General features: G+C 42.2%; 1 protein-coding gene across 5 annotated transcripts in view; it reads right to left on the bottom strand.

Annotated features, from left to right (window-relative positions):
- BICD1 (BICD cargo adaptor 1) overlaps positions 1-19,320 on the bottom strand; it is a 297,869-nt gene that overhangs the window by 171,134 nt on the left and 107,415 nt on the right. Inside the window, exon 1 of one of the 5 annotated variants that reach the window (XM_030543568.1) lies at positions 8,366-8,494. The exons of the other annotated variants lie outside the window; for them this stretch is intronic. Within the exon in view, the coding sequence (XP_030399428.1) occupies positions 8,366-8,389 (24 nt within the window). The 5' untranslated portion in view covers positions 8,390-8,494. Of the gene's footprint in view, positions 1-8,365; positions 8,495-19,320 lie in introns of those variants that run through there. 5 annotated transcript variants of the gene reach the window in all.

Raw genomic sequence — 19,320 nt, 5'->3', positions numbered from 1 at the left:
GTGATGTTCGGGGATGCAATCCAGAGCAATGAGGGCCTCTCTCACCACCTTCCCCACAACCCTGGGTGACTCACAATGCTTTGCTGTTGTGAAATCCCAACCAGGGCCACTCAAACAGCCAAAAAGTATGCAGGTCACAGCCTGAGTGTGTGTATACATCTGCAGCTGTGGTCCAGCAGCTCTGACCCTAGCAGCCTGTCAGCAATATGCAAGTCATAGTCTAGCTTTGACTAGTCTTGGTTACTACTTAAAAGATGACCACAACACATTCCCAGTCCTTAATATCTTCCCAAAAACATGTGTTCTGCATTTTCCAGCCTTCTGCATAATTCAGACCTTCAAAGTCCATTGCCCCTGTTAAGGGTCAATATTCAACCGTTTGCTACTTTAACTGAAGTTAACAAAAAGAGTTCAGTTTACATACAACACTGGATTAGTTTGCATTAAAAATAAAACAAGTTTAACTACAAAGAAATTTTAAGTGAGCACAACTATAAGGTATTAAAGTCAGAAATGGTTACAAGAGAAAAAGATAAAACACTTTCTAGTAGCTAAAACTTAACAAGCTAGACTTGATTCTAGGTAAAAACCTTACCAAAGGTTCACAGCAATAGGGCTGGCCAAATCATCAGGTCAGAATCTCACCACAAACTCAAAAGGACTGGTTCCCTTTGTCTTCTTAGGCGAGAGAGAGAGAGAGAGAGAATCTGCCGTGTTTTTGCCCCTATTTTTACAATCCAATCCCCCTTTGAAATGCATTTTCCTTAGGGTTACCCCTAGATAAAGTTCCTTCCAGCTGTGAGGAAGGAGACACGGAGTTTTGTGGTGAAAGAAGTTCCATGTTGTTGTTTGCTAAAATGTAGATTGATCTGTTCCTGCCATCCTTCCTTGCCAATGAATGGCCACTTGACAGGTGATTGATTGCCAATTAACTTTGCTGACACCTAGCTAAGGCATCAGCTTGTTCTTCATCTTTGAGAAAACCATTTGCCCCCTCCCCAGACTTATCTTGTTAACACATAGTAATCATAATTTCATTTTATGTTCATAACTCTTAATAGACATTTCATACATACATTCCACAAGAATATTGATTATTAATATGTGGTTAGTTTTTAAAATGATACCTCACAAGGCATACTTTGAGCATAACTTCTTACAATAGTGTGTAGGGTGCTTTCGGTCCCAATACCATACTGGCATCTCTCTGATTGTACTATTTTTTTTTTTAATGCTGGCTATTGTAGTTGTGAAGAATACACTGTTCACCTATATGAGGTTACTGATGCAGAACTGTATTGGCACAGAACCTGGAACAATAGCTCTGAGAGGAGTGAACCGTGCTTGTCATGTCAGAGAGGTGCTAACTAAAGATGCCTAATGATGATAGTTAACTAATGTTGACAAATTATTTCATTGCTCATGTAGGAAAGCAGAGGAAGGATCACAGAGCTGCACTATTCACTGTGAATGACATCTCATTTTGGTGCCACAAGTTTGTGGCATTTGAGAGATACCACCATTACATTTCCCCGCCCCCACTTACAAAGGAACCAACCCCAAGAACCTAGCAGAGCCCATGCGCATACCGAAGACCTATCTATCAAGGAGAGAAGTTCAAGGAGTGCAGTGGAGCCAAGCGGCATGCATGATCATATTCTGAATATATGCATAATCTCATTTTGGTGATTTAATGTGGGCAGTGCTTATTTTGTGGGATGAGCTTGAATGTCCACTTCAAATATCTACCTACAAGCATCTACTTTCCTTCTCCCTCCCCCACCCCCAGTCTATCACATGTAGTTCTTTCTTTCTGCCTTCCTCTCTCTGTGGGAAAAATGTGTGGAATATTTTAAAGCATATATATTACATGCAAACTGTGCTATGTGTTTGTATTATCAAAGGCAAGGTCAAAGAAGTATACATTGCACTTGGAATGGTGAGGTTTGCAGCAACTCTTAGATCCTGTGGGCGAGATCCTGCCTCTACCTCCTTACATCCCTCCTCTTCTATATTCCCTGTCCCTTCCTTTGTCTTTGCTGTTAATTAAATACCTCCAACCTTTCTTCCTTACCCCACTAAATGTATTATATGAGTTAAAAATGGGGGGAAGGGAATCTGAGAACTAACATGACCTTTGCCAACCTCATTTTAATCACTTTAGTTTTATGTTGCACCTTTTGTCTGCCTTGCCTATTTAGACTGTAAGGTTTCTTTGCAAGGATTGTCTCTTATTCTCTCTGTACAGCACCTATCACATTGGGGTTCCAATCCTGACTGGAGTCTCTAGGCACTATTATGATACAAACAACAAGCAAAAACCTACCAGAATTACTTTAAAAGCAGCAAAGAGTCCTGTGGCACCTTATAGACTAACAGACGTATTGGAGCATGAGCTTTCATGGGTGAATACCCACTTCGTCGGATGCACGCGTGCAGAATTACTTTGGCAGTGTTAGCTCATTTTCTCATCATGTCATGTTATAAAAAATAAAGAATGGTGGATCTTTAAATCTATAGAGTAGCCATCAAAACACAATTGTGTAATATACTAGCAACAATCCAGCTGCTTATCTTTTCAAACTATAGCTGCCAGCCCTGGAAAGATGTATATTTTTCCATACATTACCAACATGACCCAAGATTAGACCTATCAAGAAAAGCATGTTGTTAATATACAGATATAATCACAAAGAGACACTGCTAAATAACTTAGGATCAAGTGTTGAGCTCTCTTAGAATTTGTCTTTGAGTGGGTATGATGATTGAGAGGCTACATGGCCTTGTAATTAAGGTTGCAGAATGAGTCTCCAGACACCTAGCTTAAATTCCCTAACTGCCACAGAATTCCAAATTGGGACTCAGGTCTCGATCTACAAAATGGGAACAATAATATTTCCCTAACTCTAAAGAGTGTTGTGAGAAGGAATATATTATTAATTGTGACATGGCAAGGGCCATAGGCCCTAAAACAGAAGTCTAACTATTACATATATAAGGTATTTTATTGCCTGACAATCTATAAACAAGACAGTATAAATCTTTTATCTCCATATACCAGTAGACTTAATTTATTACATTCAGCAGTGATTTAAGCTGGTCTGAAAATAGGTATATAGGTCTGTCTCATTTTACGCTGGGGTTACGTTCCGCAGTCAGCACATAAAGTGAAAATCGTGTATAGTCAAAATTACATTGAGTATAATGGGGGGCGGAATCACCCACGCTACAGAAACAGTATTTAAACTGTTATTTTTCCTCTTTTTTTGTTTTTGCCGATCACATAAAGCTGAAACCGTGCACGTTAATTGCACCTAAGATGCGACAGACCTGTAAATGACAAAATAGTGTTGTGACATGGTCCCCACCAGAGTGTCACTTGGAATTGGGGTACCACTGAGTGTGCTTGTTCCACCAACCTGGGCTTCTTTATACTGTCCTATGGAGCCAGGCCCTCAAGCCTTCTCCAGCACACACACAGGTAGGGACACACCCAGCTGCAGAAAGATGCAGACACAGAGATCAGCTCTGCATGGGAACGCTCAGCTAGGGAACTGCCCAGCACTCAAGTGCACAGCACCTCTGGACAGGGCCACCCAGAGGATTCAGGGGGCTTGAGGCAGGGCTGGGTCTTTGGTGGCAATTCAGTGGTGGGTCCCTTTTGGAGGGTAAGGCCCGCCACCGAATTGCAGCTGAAGAATGAAGCAGCAGCAGTAGAACAGCCTAAAGTGTCACCGATCGTGGCTTCTTTTTTTTTCCCGCCGCTTGCACTCATCGGGCGGTGCTCTGAGGCTTCAGCAGCACTTCAGCAGCGGGTCCTTCACTCACTCCGAGTCTAAGGCTGCACTGAAGGACCAGCTGCCAAAGACCCGGAGCGAGTGAAGGGCCCACCACCAAAGTGCCGCCAAAAACCCAGAGAGGCTTGCAGGGCCCCTGCAGGGCCCGGGGCAAATTGCCCCACTTGTGCCCGCTCTGGGCAGCCCTGCCTCTGGAGTTTAAACCCAAAATTATACAGTCATGCGCTGCACAGAGAACATACGCTCATGAAATTTGCTCCTTCCCTCAATGTGGAGGAAGATATGCACAGTTTATTTCCTCCTCCCCTCCATTATTCCACAAACTGGTTTTAGAGAAAACAAAAACAAGTTTATTAACTACAAAGATAGATTTTAAGTGATTATAAGGAATAGCAAACAGACTGAAGCAGATTACTAAGCAAATGAAACAAATAACCAAGCTAAACTTAATACTAAGCAAACTAGTTACAAGTTGTAATTTCTCATGCTAAATGTTATTTTAGGCATATTGCGGAGTTTCTTGAAGGCAAGCTGCTCTTGCTTGCAGCTTAAAGCTCCAGGTATTTCTTTCACAAGCCAGACACCTTCCCAGCCTGGGCTCAGCTCTTCTCCCCGCCATTTGTCTTTGTTTCTTAGATGTTTCCAGCAGTCATCCTGGGCGGGGATTCAGAGAAGAATAAACCCCTATCATCTCATTCCCTCATCTTAAATAGGATTTCCATATGGCAGGAATCCTTTGTTTTCTAGTGTGGTTCCTCCCCCCCTCAGTGGAAAAATATTGGCATTCTATCATAGTATTCTACCAGGTGACTTGATCACATGATCCTGCAGTGTCAAAGCAGCGATGAATCAAAGGTCATTTGCAGCATCCCAGGAAGGTGCGAGATTACCATCTTCAAAGACCTATTGTTCTCCCTAATAGTTCACTGGCTGGTTAGATGGGGAAAAGTCAAACTGATAGCATACTGTCTGGTGGATGCTCCCCAGATGCAAACACCTTTGTAGTATGGATATATAGTCAACATCCCTAACTTTAGATACAAAAATGATACATGCATTCATACAAATAGGATAAATTATATTCAGTAAATCAACCTTACCTCACATGACCCATCTTGCATAAAATACATCTTAGATACACTATAATCATATTATAACAATATTTCTATGAGGAATATGGGGCATGGTGTCAAGTGTAACTTGCACCTTCTGTCATTGTGTATCTAACTTGGTTTCTTATGGATACAAATGTGACAGGTGTCTTATCTATACCATAGATACAAAGAAGTTCAGTGTACATGGAAAATGGGGATAATTTCTAGGCTATAAATGCTGAGCTGTAGCATGAAAAGTAAACAATTTTAATATTCCCCCCCCCAAAGGTGGACCTGGTTAAAAGGAAATAAACTTATGTGGACTTTTTCTGCATTTTGTCAGCAGACCCGTATAGAGTCTAAGATCCCTGTTGAAGTCCATATATCAAATGCGAGTCAACAAGTGCTGTCAGAAATTTACCAAGGGGGCCAATTTCATTCAGCTCAGCCAGTAATATCTCCACACTTGTGTAGCCTCAGTCCATTCCGTGCAGATTTCAATCAATATGGCATGGTGTGAGGGCCTTGGGCAAACATGCATAATTTCCAACTTCATTTTTTAATGAGGAGCAAAAATATCCCTAAATATATCGCTAAGGACACATTCATAGTCAAGGATAAGAAAGAGCTAACATGGAAATTAACATGCAAATAATCTCCATTGTTAATCAGCAATCTAACAAAAGTGGGAGTTGAATCAGAATCCTCCTCTAAAAGGCATTACAGCATTCCAGAGGCTCTAAATATCCTTCCTGAGAATTCCCTCTAGGTACAGAAACTACATGAAAGTAGAAAGCGGTAGCAAAGAAAACCATTTATCTACAACACAACTAATTAGACTTATGCTGGTAGTTTTAAGCAAAAGTATTATTGACTATATTAGTTAGGAATAATTTTATTCCTATAAATAGTTAATCGCACATTGTTAATAAAAAGATTAAAAGAAAATGTAGCTATAGCCACACCTATCTAATTTACACTTATTTTCAGACCAGTTTACATGACTAATTGAAATCTACTATTTGGAGATAAAAGATTTATACTTCCTTGCTTATAGAAGTTCATATTGTTATTAGGCCAAATTCTTCAGCCCTTACTAAGCCTAAAATCCCATTAAAACCAATGAAACCTTTGTTTGAACAAGAGCCACCTAGGATATTCTTAGTGAAATATCTGCTTGAACTATTAGTCAGAACACCTTTCACAGACTCCTGCAAACATTGTAAATAAAAGTGAAACCTCAAATTTAAATGAAGTTTAACAATGCACTGCTTTCCATTATATGCACAAAATAGGCAAGCTAACTGTTCTTTCCTTTCACTTGTTTGCCTGTAAGTGGCTTGCAGAGAATGTTTGGTTGAAGTTTGATTCCTTAAACATTAAGTCACTGTATAAGGGCAAGATTATTTCTAGCCTTCCTGTTCTGCATGGCTGCAGTGAGGGAGGAAGGACCCTCTCCCCACATGGACATATCAGGGCTGGCTAGATGCTATCTCCCCTTTTAGCACCATGAGGAAGTGGGTGGGAAGGAAATGGGGAGTGGGGAGACACCATTGTTCCTTCCACTTCTACACCCCAGCCAGTAGGGTTGGGGGGCGGGGATGAGGGGAGGAATAAGTAAAAAGAATGAATTATTTTCCCCTTCCCCCGCACCCCAGAAAACAAAAAAAAAAACTTCACCGATACGGTCTGCAGATGATGCAAAAATTGGGGGAGTAGTAAATAATGAAGAGGCGAGGCCTCTGAGGTCTTGTTTACATTGGCAAGTTGCTGGACAGCAAAGCAGCTTTCTGCGCTGTAACTCCTGACGTGCACACACTGCCAAGCCTCTTAGGGATGGTCTACACTGACTTTTCCCCCACCCTCGCCCCCAATCTAAGACATGCAAGATGCTATTTGCGTAGCTGAAGTCTAAGTATCTTAGTTTGACTTACCTGGCCATCCTCACAGCAGCGAGTTGACTGCCACAACTCCCCCATCAATGCTGCTTACTCCTCCTGCCGAGGTGGAGTACAGGCATCAATTCGCAGATTGATTTATCATGTCTAGACAAGATGCGATAAATCGATTACTACCCGCCGATACGGCGGGTAGTATAGATGTACCCTTAGTGCGCAAAAACTGCGCAGTTGCAGCGCTGTAAAAAACCACCCCATAGAGGGTTACAGCTTTTTGTGCTGTGGCTACAGCGCTGTGGTGCCCTGGTCAATTATAGCGCTTCTGGGAGGTGTCCCACAATGCCTCTTCTCGCCTCTCTGGTAATCGATTTGAATTCTACTGCCCTGCCCTCAGGTGACCAACTGTCATCCCCACCCCTTAAATTCCTTGGGAATTTTGGAAGTCTCCTTCCTGTTTGCTTGGTAATGCGTGAAGTGGTTTCAGCACATCTTTCCAGGTGACCATGCCTGCTCCATGCACCAGGTGATTCCCTGCTTGGAGCAATGCCGAGCTGCTGGACCTCATCAGCATTTGGGGAAAGGAGGCTGTCCAGTCCCAACTGAGCTCCATATATAAGAATTAGAATACTTATGGACATATTTCACGATGCATGACAAAAAGGGGCCATGACTGGGACACACTGCAGTGCAGGGTCAAAGTGAAGGAGCTGTGGAACACCTACCACAAGGCGCGGGAGGCAAACCACCGCTCTGGTGCTGCACCCATGAGCTGCCAGTTCTACAAAGAGCTGGATGCAATACTCGGTGGTGATACCACCTCCACTGTGAAGGCCACTGTGGATACTTTGGTGGCTCGCGTGCCAGTTGAGAGTAGACCAATCCAGGAGAAGGAAATCTTGGATGAGGATGTGGAGAGGCAGAGGATGACTCAGAGGTCAGAGATGCATGCAGCCAGGAGCTCTTCTCTACCGCAGAGGAGGCTAACCAGTCACAACTGTCGGAGCTTGATGAAGTGCCAACAGGAGAGGAGGCCCCCGGTAAGTGGCTTTGATTTTGGGAATCACTGAAGTGAGTTGTTGGGGGCAGGAGGGTTGCAGAAAGCAAACTTGTGTTCGCATAGTGCATGTACCGCTACATGCCTAGTCTGAGCAGCAGAATAGGCTGCTGATTGACTCCCTCACTTCATGGGAATCTGCCTCAGATCTCCAGGAAACTCTCATGCAGATACTGGCAATCCACTGCCACAGGTTCTCTGGGAGAGCTGCTTTGTTTCTTGCCCCATTAAAGGTAACTTTCCCGTGCCACTCTACCATCACTGGGGGGGCGGGGGCAGGACCATTGCTGCACACAGGTGAGCCATATAAGGGCCAGGGTGGAAGCCGTAGTCTTGGAAAGACTCTCCCTTGATTTCCTGCTCACCTTCAGCAGCAAGCTATCTTACATAATGAACACAGCCTATGGGCACAGTAACTATTTTAAGGCCCCACCCTACAGTGCTGGTTCTCCTCAAGAGCCACATGTCCAGTGTACAGTACAGTCCTGGAACACTGATTTCCCCGCCCCTGTGGTTACTCACCATTTTGGGGGTCTTGTGGCTCATCTGTGCTTGCCTAGGGTCAGTCAGTTAGTGACAGATATGTGAATAGTAGCTGTGTTTTAAATCAATCAGTTGTCCCTGTGTTGCAAACAATCCTGCTTCTGTAAAATGTTGCATTTTAGCTTCACAGATGTGACCTTGGGAGTTCAGCAGCACTCTTTATCATTGCCAGCTGAACAGCTGAGCAGAATTAGAAAGTGGACACGAAGAACTAAAGAGGACTTTCTGCACGATGTTCTGATGCATTCCGTGGCTGAAAAACAAGAATGGAAAAATTGGCGGGAGAGCGAGAAGAGGGACTGAAAGAAGAACGTGGTACACCAGAAAGAAGCCATGGACAGGGCTGGCTCCAGGGGTTTTGCTGCCCCAAGCAGCAAAAAAAGGCACGATCGCGATCTGCAGCAATTCAGCGGGAGGTCCTTCGCTCCAAGCGGGAGTGAGGGACCCTCTGCCGAATTGCCGCTGAATCCCTGAAAGTGCCGCCCCACTCCAGAGTTGCCGCCCCAAGCACCTGCTTGATAAGCTGGTGCCTCGAGCCGGCCCTGGCCATGGAGCAGCTTTTAAATGTTATGGAGCACAAGTGGACATGCTCCAGGCACTACTAGCACTGCAAACCAAGCAGCTCCGTGCCCACCCTCCTCTGCAGCTGCTCAACTCTTTCCCATGCACCCCCCAGACACTGCCAACACATTCATCAACCTCCTGGCTCCAGTCTGTACCCTCTGCATTCCACTCCTCCTCTATCACAGTCCAGCCCTGAGGACTCCCAGTACCTACTGCGCTCACCACCTCTGTAGTTTTAGCCCTGCTGAAGTACAGTACCCACTGCACTGTACTCCAAAGGAGAAGGTTGGATAGGATATCCACACATAAAACAAAACAGAACAAAAAAAAAAACACACCACCACTGAGGGGGATGGGGGAATGGAGGGTTCCAGGAGGAGGTAAGGTCTGGGACGGTTAAAGATTTGTCTCTCTCTCTCCTTCTGTTGTTTTTTTAATCAAAGAATTGCTTTGGTTTGAAAGCAAGCTGTATTCCATTAATTGAAAGCAAACAAAGCCCTGCAAAGCAACAGGCAATTTTCTTACACCTTCATAGTGCATTGTCTGCACCAGTCACAATCACCTCTTAGCATTGCAAGCACTGCACTCTCAAGTATAGCAACAAATATTAGTGGCTTTCAGCTTCAAATTGCTGCCTCAAGGCATCCCTGATCTTTATGGCTCCGTACTGTGCCCCTCTAACAGCCCTGGACTCTGGCTGTTCAAATTCAGCCTCCAGGCATGGAGCATCAGTGGTCCAGCCCTAACTAAAGGTTTCACCCTTCCCTTCACAAATATTACGGAGTGTATAGCACATGGCTATAAGCATAAGAACAGTATCATCAGCCAGGTCCAACCTCCCATCTAGGCAGCGCCAGTGGCCCTTTAATTGGCCAAAAGCACACACAGTCATTCTGCACTTGTTCAGCCTGTTGTTGAACCACTCCTTGCTGCTGTCAAGGTGTCCCGTGTATGGCTTCATAAGCCACAGCATTAAGGGGTAGGCAGGGCCTCCCAGGATCACAATGGGAATTTCGCCTCTGGTGATCTTCTGGTTCGGTAAGAAAGTCCCTGCTTGCAGCTTCCTGAACAGGCTAATGTTCCAAAAGATGCGTGCATCATGCATCTTTCCAGGCCAGCCTGCGTTAATGTCCGTGAAACGTCCACAGTGATCCACAAGCGACCGGAGAACCATTGGGAAATTCCCCTTCCAATTAATATACTCGGTGGCTAGATGGTCTGGTGCCAGAATTGGAATGTGCATGCCATTGATCACCTCCTCTGCAGCCAGGGAAGCCCATTTGTGCAAAGCTATCCACAACGTCACACACGTTGCCCAGAGTCACGGTCTTTCAGAGCAGGAAGCAATTAATGGCCCTGCACACTTCCATCAACACGAGTCCAGTGGTCAACTTTCCCACTCCTAACTGGTTACTCCAGACTGCTACCGATCTTTCGCTAGCCAGCTTCCACAGTACAATCGCCATGCACTTCTCCAACAGCAGGGCAGGTCTCATTCTCATGTCCTTGCGCCGCAGGGCTGGTACGAGCTCAAACAAACAAACAATCTCATGAGTGTGGCTTTCCTCATGCGAAAGTTCTGCAGCCACTGCTCGTCATCCCAGACATGCATAACTATGTGATCCCACCATTCAGTGCTTGTTTCCCAAGCCCAAAAGCAGCATTCAACTGTGGTCAGCACCTCCGTGAATGCCACAAGCAACCTCGTGTCATAACTACTATGCACGGCGAGATCAATGTTGAACTGCTCTTGCCTTTGTGGTTTAAGGAGTAACTCCACTGCCACTCATGACGTGTTAGTCAGAGCGAGCAGAGTATTAGTCAACAGTATAGGACCCATTCCTGCAGAAAGAAGAGGGAGAGCACGTAGTACACAAACTGTTGAAAGATGGTGCCAAATGTGGACGGAAGCACGGGGATTGCTGAGATGCAAAGCAATGCATCATGAGGTATTGGCACAGGACTCAGAATGCCCTGCGACCCCCTCTACTTTTCCATAATTCTTAGTGGCAGAAGAGGAAGAGCTGTTCTGTGAGATAAGTTGCCTAGAGTGCACCACTCCACGTTTGCGGCACTTGCAGCGGTATTTGAAGATGCTATTGCGCAGGCAGCTGACAGTCTGAACACACAACAGCAGTTTCCTTCAGCGCTCTGTGAACGGTGCTGTAACTCTGCCAGTGTAGACATATCCTAAGTGAGGGAAGTCTGGATTGCTTAATAAACTGCATGCAAGGAAACAATATGCCTTTTAACTAAAGGAATAATTAACTAAACATTATCTTCCAGGGCAACAGTGTGGCCAAAAGGGAATTGTCTTTAAACTTAATAAGCCATGATGTCTTATTTAAACTAACTGAGTTACTTATTTGACCACTAAATAATACTTATTACTGTACTATACAGAACACAGAAAGAAACATACATTACCATCTCTACGTAACTGGTGAAGTGAAAGCAGCTTTTTCACTCCCAACTAACTACTCAAAATTCATTTCTTATCCCTTGGTTTAGGACAAAGAAAATTACTTTTTTGGGGGGAAAAGCTACTCCCCCAAAACTAGGGTGGCCAGATGTCCTGATTTTATAGGGACAGTCCCGATATTTGGAACTTTGTCACATATAGGTGCCTATTACCTCCCACTCCATCCTGATTTTTTACACCTGCTGTCTGGTCACGCTACCCAAAACTGATCCTATTGAGTGATCTGTTTTTAATATCTCAATTTACCTCATTACTTATAGAATTTCTTGTATGGTATATCAGTTTAAATAACTAATAAGCAAAAGGACTTTCTAATCTAGTTATTATTACTAACAGCTGGGGTAACAGGCAATTCCTAATGAGTTATACATTTCTTTCTATGGGTCATTATTTCATAAAATCACAGAAAACATGCAACAACAAATTTTCCATCAAACCACAGAACATAACTTGATTATAAGCACCCCTTATCAATTGCCCCCACTTGTTCATTTTAACACTTCTGTTGTAACAGGCAGCCATTTTAGTGCCAGGAATCCCTTCTTGCACGTTGAGACTAGGTCAAGGGAGTTAAAAGTTTATATTCATTTCATTACTGAATGCACATCTTCCTTCATTTTATCACCAACTAAGATCCAACGTAAATGCACAGAACTTTTCAGTTTAATAGGTACAAAGTACTAAATTGTATAAATACACAACAAGAAAGGATTTTAGTTAACATAAAAGAATTGTAGTAGTTTTAATATATACTAAAAGAGCTAATGCAATCCTTCAATGCACCTATAAGGGAATCTCAAGTTTGAGCATTGGCCTGCTAAACTCAGTAAGTTCAATACTTGAGAGGCCCATTAGGGATCTGGGGATTAGTCCTGCTCTGAGCAAGGGGTTGGACTAGATGATCTGTTGAGGTCCCTTCCAACCCTGATATTCTATGTTCTATAGGAGTAGAGAAATTACTTTACCTATGTATATGGCATTATTGTGACTGCTGCTGGAATACTGCATCCAGTTCTGGTGTCCACAATTCAAGAAGGATGTTGAAAAATTCGAGAGAGAGTTCAGAGAAGAGCCATAAGAGTGATTAATGGATTAGAAAATATTCCTTATAGTGTGTGACAAAGTTCCTCCTCTACCTTGGTGGATCCTGCACTTATTGGCAGATTTGCTTGCCTCACAGATTCACCCTGCGGGTCAAGAAACAGCCCAGAGACCTTCCCCTCTGGTAGAAGCCACAGTCCAGGTCAATTTCTCCTGTGTTTGATCAGGAGTTGGGAAGTTTGGGGGGGAACCCAGGCCCTCCCTCTACTCTGGGTTCCAGTCCAGGGCCCTGTGGACTGCAGCTGTCTATAGTGCCTCCTGGTACAGTTACGCAACAGCTACAACTCTCTGAGCTACTTCCCCATGACCTCCTCCCAACACCTTCTTTGTCCTCACCACCAGACCTTCCTCCTGATATCTGATAACACTTGTACTTCTCAGTCCTTCAGCAGTATGCCTACTCACTCTCAGCTTCTTGCATGCCTCTTGCTCCCAGTTCCTTGCACGCACTGGAGTGAGCCCTTTTATAGCATCAGAGGGGCCTTAATTAGAGTCAGGTGCTTAACAGTCTCACATGACTCTTAGCAGGTTAATTGGAGTTAGGTGTTCTCATTAGCCTGGAGCAGCCCCTGCTCTGGTCACTCCGGGAACAGAAAACTGCTTATCCAGTGGCCAGTATAATCTCCTTTCGACTACTCCGCTGTTCCCAACTGGCCTGGGTCTATCACAAGTGCTAGACCCAAGGAGCTCAATCTTTGTTAGACTAAGGAGAAAGTTAAGAGGTGACTTGATTACAGTCTATAAATACCTATGCAGGGAACAAACATTTAATAATGGGCTCTTCAACCTAGTAGAGAAAAGGCTGGAAGATGAAACTAGACAAAAATCAAACCGGAAGTAAGTCATACTTTTTTTTTTTTTAAGCCAGAGTAATTAACCATTGGAACAATTTACAAAGGATCGTAGTGGACTCTCCATCACTGACAATTTTTAAATCAAGACTGGTCGTTTTTCTAAAAGATATAATCCTGGAATTCATTTGTGAACCTTCTATAGCAGGGGTAGGCAACCTATGGCACACGTGTCGAAGGTGGCATGTGAGCTGATTTTCAGTGGCACTCACACTGCCCAGGTCCTAGCCACTAGTCCGGTGACTCTGCATTTTAATTTAATTTTAAATGAAGCTTCTTAAACATTTTTAAAACCTTATTTACTTTACATACAACAATAGTTTAGTTATATATTATAGACTTATAGAAAGAGACCTTCTAAAAATGTTTAAATGTATTACTGGCAAGCAAAGCCTTAAATTAGAGTGAATAAATGAAGACTCGGCACACCACTTTGGAAAAGTTGCCGACCTGTGTTCTATAGCCTGTGTTTACAGGTGGCCAGGCTACATGATCACAATGGTACCTTCTGGCCTTGGAATCTATGCATCTATGAAGCAGCAGGAATGAACCAGAAGCTCCCTGTGGGTTTCCAAGCCTACCAAGAGAATCCTGCCACCCTGCTTCAGTCAATTATATATCTCTTGAAATAAATTCTTACACGTATCCTCTAACACAGTAAAATAAAAATACTCTTTAGCAATAAAAGCCCATTTATGGGATAAATGGTCTTCCAGTGAACAATTTGCAAGGGATAACAGTTTTAACAGGATAATATGCTTCTTGCCTTATCAGCAGTTTTGTCTCTCGTTGATCTATCATCAGACAGCAAAATAATTAAGAGAGAATAAGCAAAATGTGCAAGCTCGGAAGCTTGTCTCTCTCATGAACAGAAGCTGGTCTAATAAAAGATATTACCTCACCCGCCTTCTCTCTCTCTCTCTCTCTCATAAGCAAACAAGCATTCAGTTCACCTGAGAAAAACTTAAGTACTAAGGGTGAAGTTCTGGAGTCAATGGCAAAATTCCTATTGACTTTAATGGTGTCAGGATTTCAACCTTATGTATTTATTTTTGGATGATGTATTGTATTCTGACCAGACTCTCTGCAAGCAGAGAGCAGGAACTATTTGCTATTAAAGCAACTATCGCTTTTTAAATTAACAAATCCTGACAACTGTAGCTCTTCCAAGTATAGTCTTATTTTCAGAAAGACTTTCACACAACTTAGCAGATGTAATCAGCATTTTCCCTTTACACTTTCTTCCTATAACGGCAGTTCCCGAGGAATGAAAGAAATTCATTCCTCATTTTATCCATGTCATCATGAGGAGCAAAGTCAGTGCCCCTGGAGAAATCAGGATCAACCAAACAGAGAAGGAAAACTGTAATCAGCAAGAAGAAAATGCTTAGTGAGCAAACGGAATCTGCCATTAAGGTCACATCTACACTTGCAAACTTACAGAGCTTCACAGCTGTACCGATGCAGCTGTGCCCTACAAGATTGTTCGTGTAGTGGTTCTATGCTGTCTACACTGGGGCAAAGCCACTCTTCAGTGCTTACATGTTATCTCTTCCTCTCAGAAAGGCAGTATCTAACTTGTCTCTGAATTTTAGAAGTAACAGTTTATAAAGCTTAGTTCAACTCTATGCAATTTAGGTGACCACTTACACAGCTGCAATATCAAAATGCAAGTATCAGTTCCTCCAGCAAATGCTCACAGTGAACAGTTTCCTGCCCTTTCACAGGCTGAAGTTTCTTTGTACAAAATATTTGTTGAATAATTTTGAATAGTAATAAATAAAATGTAAAACACTCGCAGTCTGTGTGCATGGCCAATTTACAAAGAGGAAAACCCCCACAATTCTCCTAAATGTTCAGTGTACATGGTCTGCCCAGTTCTGGAGGTAGCATTTTTCTAGTATGTCTCTCCGATGTTAAAAGCTCATTACAAACTCATCTCATGCCATCTAGGCTGGGTTATGCTTTGGTGGGTAAACCAGAATGTAATGTGCCTGTTCTTTTGCTGAGCGAGAGGCATATATTACAAGTCAAAGTGTGTGTTTCAATCTACTTTTACATTTTTACAAGCAATTTCCATTTAGCTGTGAAACAGTTAAGTTACATGGAGGTAAGTTACATTTCTCATTCATATTAGTAATTTACACTGAATCACACCTGGACAACTCATTAAATAGAAACTATTACCAACATTGCATCTGACACAGACAAAAAAAATGCCATATATGGCTGAGTATAGTTCATTCATTGTTTCATGGACCCAGAGTCCTCCAGAAAGTGTCACAAATCCACACACCGTGTCTCTGAATATTGCGTTTTATACTCAGATCTCAGTTAACTGAATGATTTGTAACATTACAAGTGGGCATAGACCTCCTTATTGTCTTTACATTTGAGACAACTCTTGCTAGCTGTTTATTCCAACAAATACACAAAATACCTTGAACTCAGTAACTGCAGTACAACTTCAATAGCTTTTGACAAGAATATGAAAATAACTGAAACGCAAGATTTTAAAAAAGACAAAAACCCTTTTTTTGGGGGGGGGAAGGGGGGCAACACACTTCTTTTGCAAGCGTTCCAGGAAAGATGAATTAGATAGGAATAAATGTCCTAATAGTATCTTTATGAACCCAAGACACGACTACCTTCATGTGGAGAGGCTTCAAGCCCATCAAATGCAGCAGTAGCTCCACTTTAGGAGCTATACACAAGGGAGGAATTCTGAACTGAAACCTTCTTAGGACTCTCTGCACCTATCGGGCAGATTCCCAAGAAGTGCCTAGGTTACTTTGGTACTCTTAAAATCAATAATGTCCTCCTAAGTCAGTGAAGTGATTTTCAAAGTTCCAGTTATGCATACACAGATAGATATGCCCACTGCATGAGGGTGTAGTACAAAGCAGTGGTTCTCAACCAGGGGTACATGTATCCTGGGGGTATGCATAGGTCTTTCAAGCAGTACTCAGCTCGTCTAGATCAGCATTAGGGGGTGGCAAGCAGGGCGACTGCCTGAAGCCCCACAAAGCTAAGCTACATATGTCACCCTCAGGCACCATGTCGGGCTTCAGACAAGGCTCACAGGTGTAAAACAAGCTCAACGATCACACTCAAATGTGAGCATAATACTTATCTTCCAATCAACTTTATAATTATCTAGTAAAAATGAGAAAGTAAGCAATTTCTCAGTAACAGTGAGCTGTGACACTTTTGTGTTATTAGAACTGTCAAGAGAAAAATTAATCGCGCAATTAATCACGTGATTAATCAATAGCACAACATTTAAATATTTTTGGATGTTTTCTACATTTTCAAATATATTGATTTCAGTTACAACACAGAATACAAAGTGTACAATGCTTGTTTTATTTTTTTATTACAAATATTTGCACTCTAAAACACAAAAGAAATTTTCTCAGTTCATCTAATACAAGTACTATAGTGCAATCTCTTTATCAAGAAAGTTGAACTTAAAAATGTAGAGTTGTATATAAAAAAAACTGCATTCAAAGATAGGACTGAGTCGACTTTGTTTTATTTCTTGTTCAGCCAACCACTCAGACAAACAAGTTTTTTACATTTGCAGGAGATAATGCTGCATGCCTCTTGTTCACAATGTCCAACTTGAAAGTGAGAACAGGCATTCGCATGGCACTGTTGCAGCTGGTGTCGCATGATATTTACATGCCAGATGTGCTAAAGATTCATATGTCCCTTCATGCTTCAACCACTATTCCAGAGAACATGTGTCCATGCTGATGACAGGCTCTGCTCGATAACAATCCAAAGCAGTGCAGATTGATGCATGTTCATTTTCATAATCTGAGTCAGATGCCACCAACAGAAGGTTGATTTTCTTTTTTGGTGGTTTGGGTTCTGTAGTTTCCGCATCTGAGTGCTACTCTTAAGACTTCTGAAAGTATGCGCCACACCTCGTCCCTCTCAGATTTTGGAAGGCACTTCAGATTCTTAAACCTTGGGTCGAGTGCTGTAGCTATCTTTAGAAATCTCATATTAGTTCCTTCTTTGCCTTTTGTCAAATCTGCAGTAAATGTGTTCTTAAAATGAACAATGTGCTGAGTCAGCTGAGACTACAATAACAAGAAATATATTGCAGAATGTGGGTAAAACAGAGCTGGAGATATACAATTCTCCCCCAAAGAGTTCGGTCACAAATGTAATTAATGCATTATTTTTTTAATGAGCATCATCAGCATGGAAGCATGTCCTCTGGAATGGTGACCAAAGCACAAAGGGGCACATTAATGTTTAGCATATCTGGCATGTAAATATCTTGCAATGCCGGCTACAAAAGTGCCATGCAAACACCTGTTCTCACTTTCTGATGACATTGTAAATAAGAAGTGGGCAGCATTGTCTCCTGTAAATGTAAACAAACTTGCTTACCTTAGTGATTGGCTGAACAAGAAGTAGGGATGAGTGGACTTGTAGGCTCTAAAGTTTTGCATTGATTTATTTTTGAGTTTAGTTATGTAACAAAAATTTACATTTATAAGTTGCATTTTCATGATAAAGAGATTGCATTACAGTACTTGTATGAGCTGAACGGAAAAATACTATTTCTTTTATATAGTGCTAATATTTGTAATAAATAACAAAGTGAGCAGTGTATACTTTGTATTTCTGTGTTGTAATTTAAATCAATATATTTGAAAATGTAGAAAAACATCCAAAATATTTAATAAATTTCACTTGATATTCTATTGATTAACAGTACCATTAAAACTGCGATTATTTGTGATTAATTTTATCGAGATTAATTTTTTTGAGTTAATTGCATGAGTTAACTGCGAATAATTGACAGCCCTAATTTTTATGTCTTATTTTGTAAGTAAGTAGTTTTTAAGTGAGGTGAAACTTGGAGTTCATAAGACCAATCAGACTCCTGAAAAGGAGCACAGTAGTCTGGAAAGTTTGAGAACCACTAGTATAAAAATTTCATCAGCATGGGTTTGGGAGGGAGGAAGAGGGGGAGGTTGGAAGAAGTAAACTCCTCTGTACTTGATTTTTCAATCCTACTCCAATATCCCCCCATTTTACACCACCCTAAATAAAAAAAGGGGAAGGCAGTGTGACCCAGGAAGCCCCTGAATGCCAACTGGTGGGGGCACCCCACACTGTAACTCATATCAGGCATGACACAGTCATTGTCCCAGCATGGCGTTGTCACAGTATACATCCCAAAGGTACCATGTAAAGGTACCACAAGTAAACTGGTGACACCCCAGTCCTGAAAAAATCGCTACATGATTTATGTACGAGTTGTGCACAATGAGTTACAGATGTATGCCAGAAATATGTTCCTAAAATATGTTTGGGAGGCACAGCATGAAACCAACTTGCCTAGACATAAGAATTTGCATTTACCTGTCTGGCTGGCTTGGCTACAGGCAGAGACTAATGAAAGTACATTTACATATAAGATAAACAAAACCATCAAGTTAAATGAGCAGGGGAGAAGAGCATTTAACTATCAAGCTTGGGGACAGAACCTGCATCCCAAGAAGCCTCCCTGGCTTGAGGCAGAGACAATGGACTTTGAGTAATATAAGGGGAGGGGAAAAAAAATTTGATTTATCTTTCACTTAGGAAACAATAGGGGACAGCACCCTTTGGGTCTATTGAAGCTGGATCCTCTTTGTCAGGATGGCAAGAGTTGCTGGAGACTTAATTTAAGTGAGAAATCTGCTTAAACAAAGATTGTAACTTGCTGAAATTAAGTTTCACTCAGGAGAAAAAGAGTGTTTTGGTTTGTTATGTTTGTAACCATACTTGTCTTCTATTCATACTTAGTATCACTTAAATCTCTGTTCTTTGTTAATAAACATTCTTGCTTTATTACAAAACCATCTCAGTGCTCTGTATTAAACTGGAGAATGAGTCCTCAGCTAGCCAAACAGATCGTGCATACTCCG

The sequence above is a fragment of the Gopherus evgoodei genome, chromosome 1 (genome assembly GCF_007399415.2).
Source record: "Gopherus evgoodei ecotype Sinaloan lineage chromosome 1, rGopEvg1_v1.p, whole genome shotgun sequence".
NCBI classification, from domain to species: domain Eukaryota; kingdom Metazoa; phylum Chordata; order Testudines; family Testudinidae; genus Gopherus; species Gopherus evgoodei.
The sequence above is the reverse complement of the archived record's forward strand: the minus strand, read 5'-3'. Positions and strand labels throughout refer to the sequence as shown.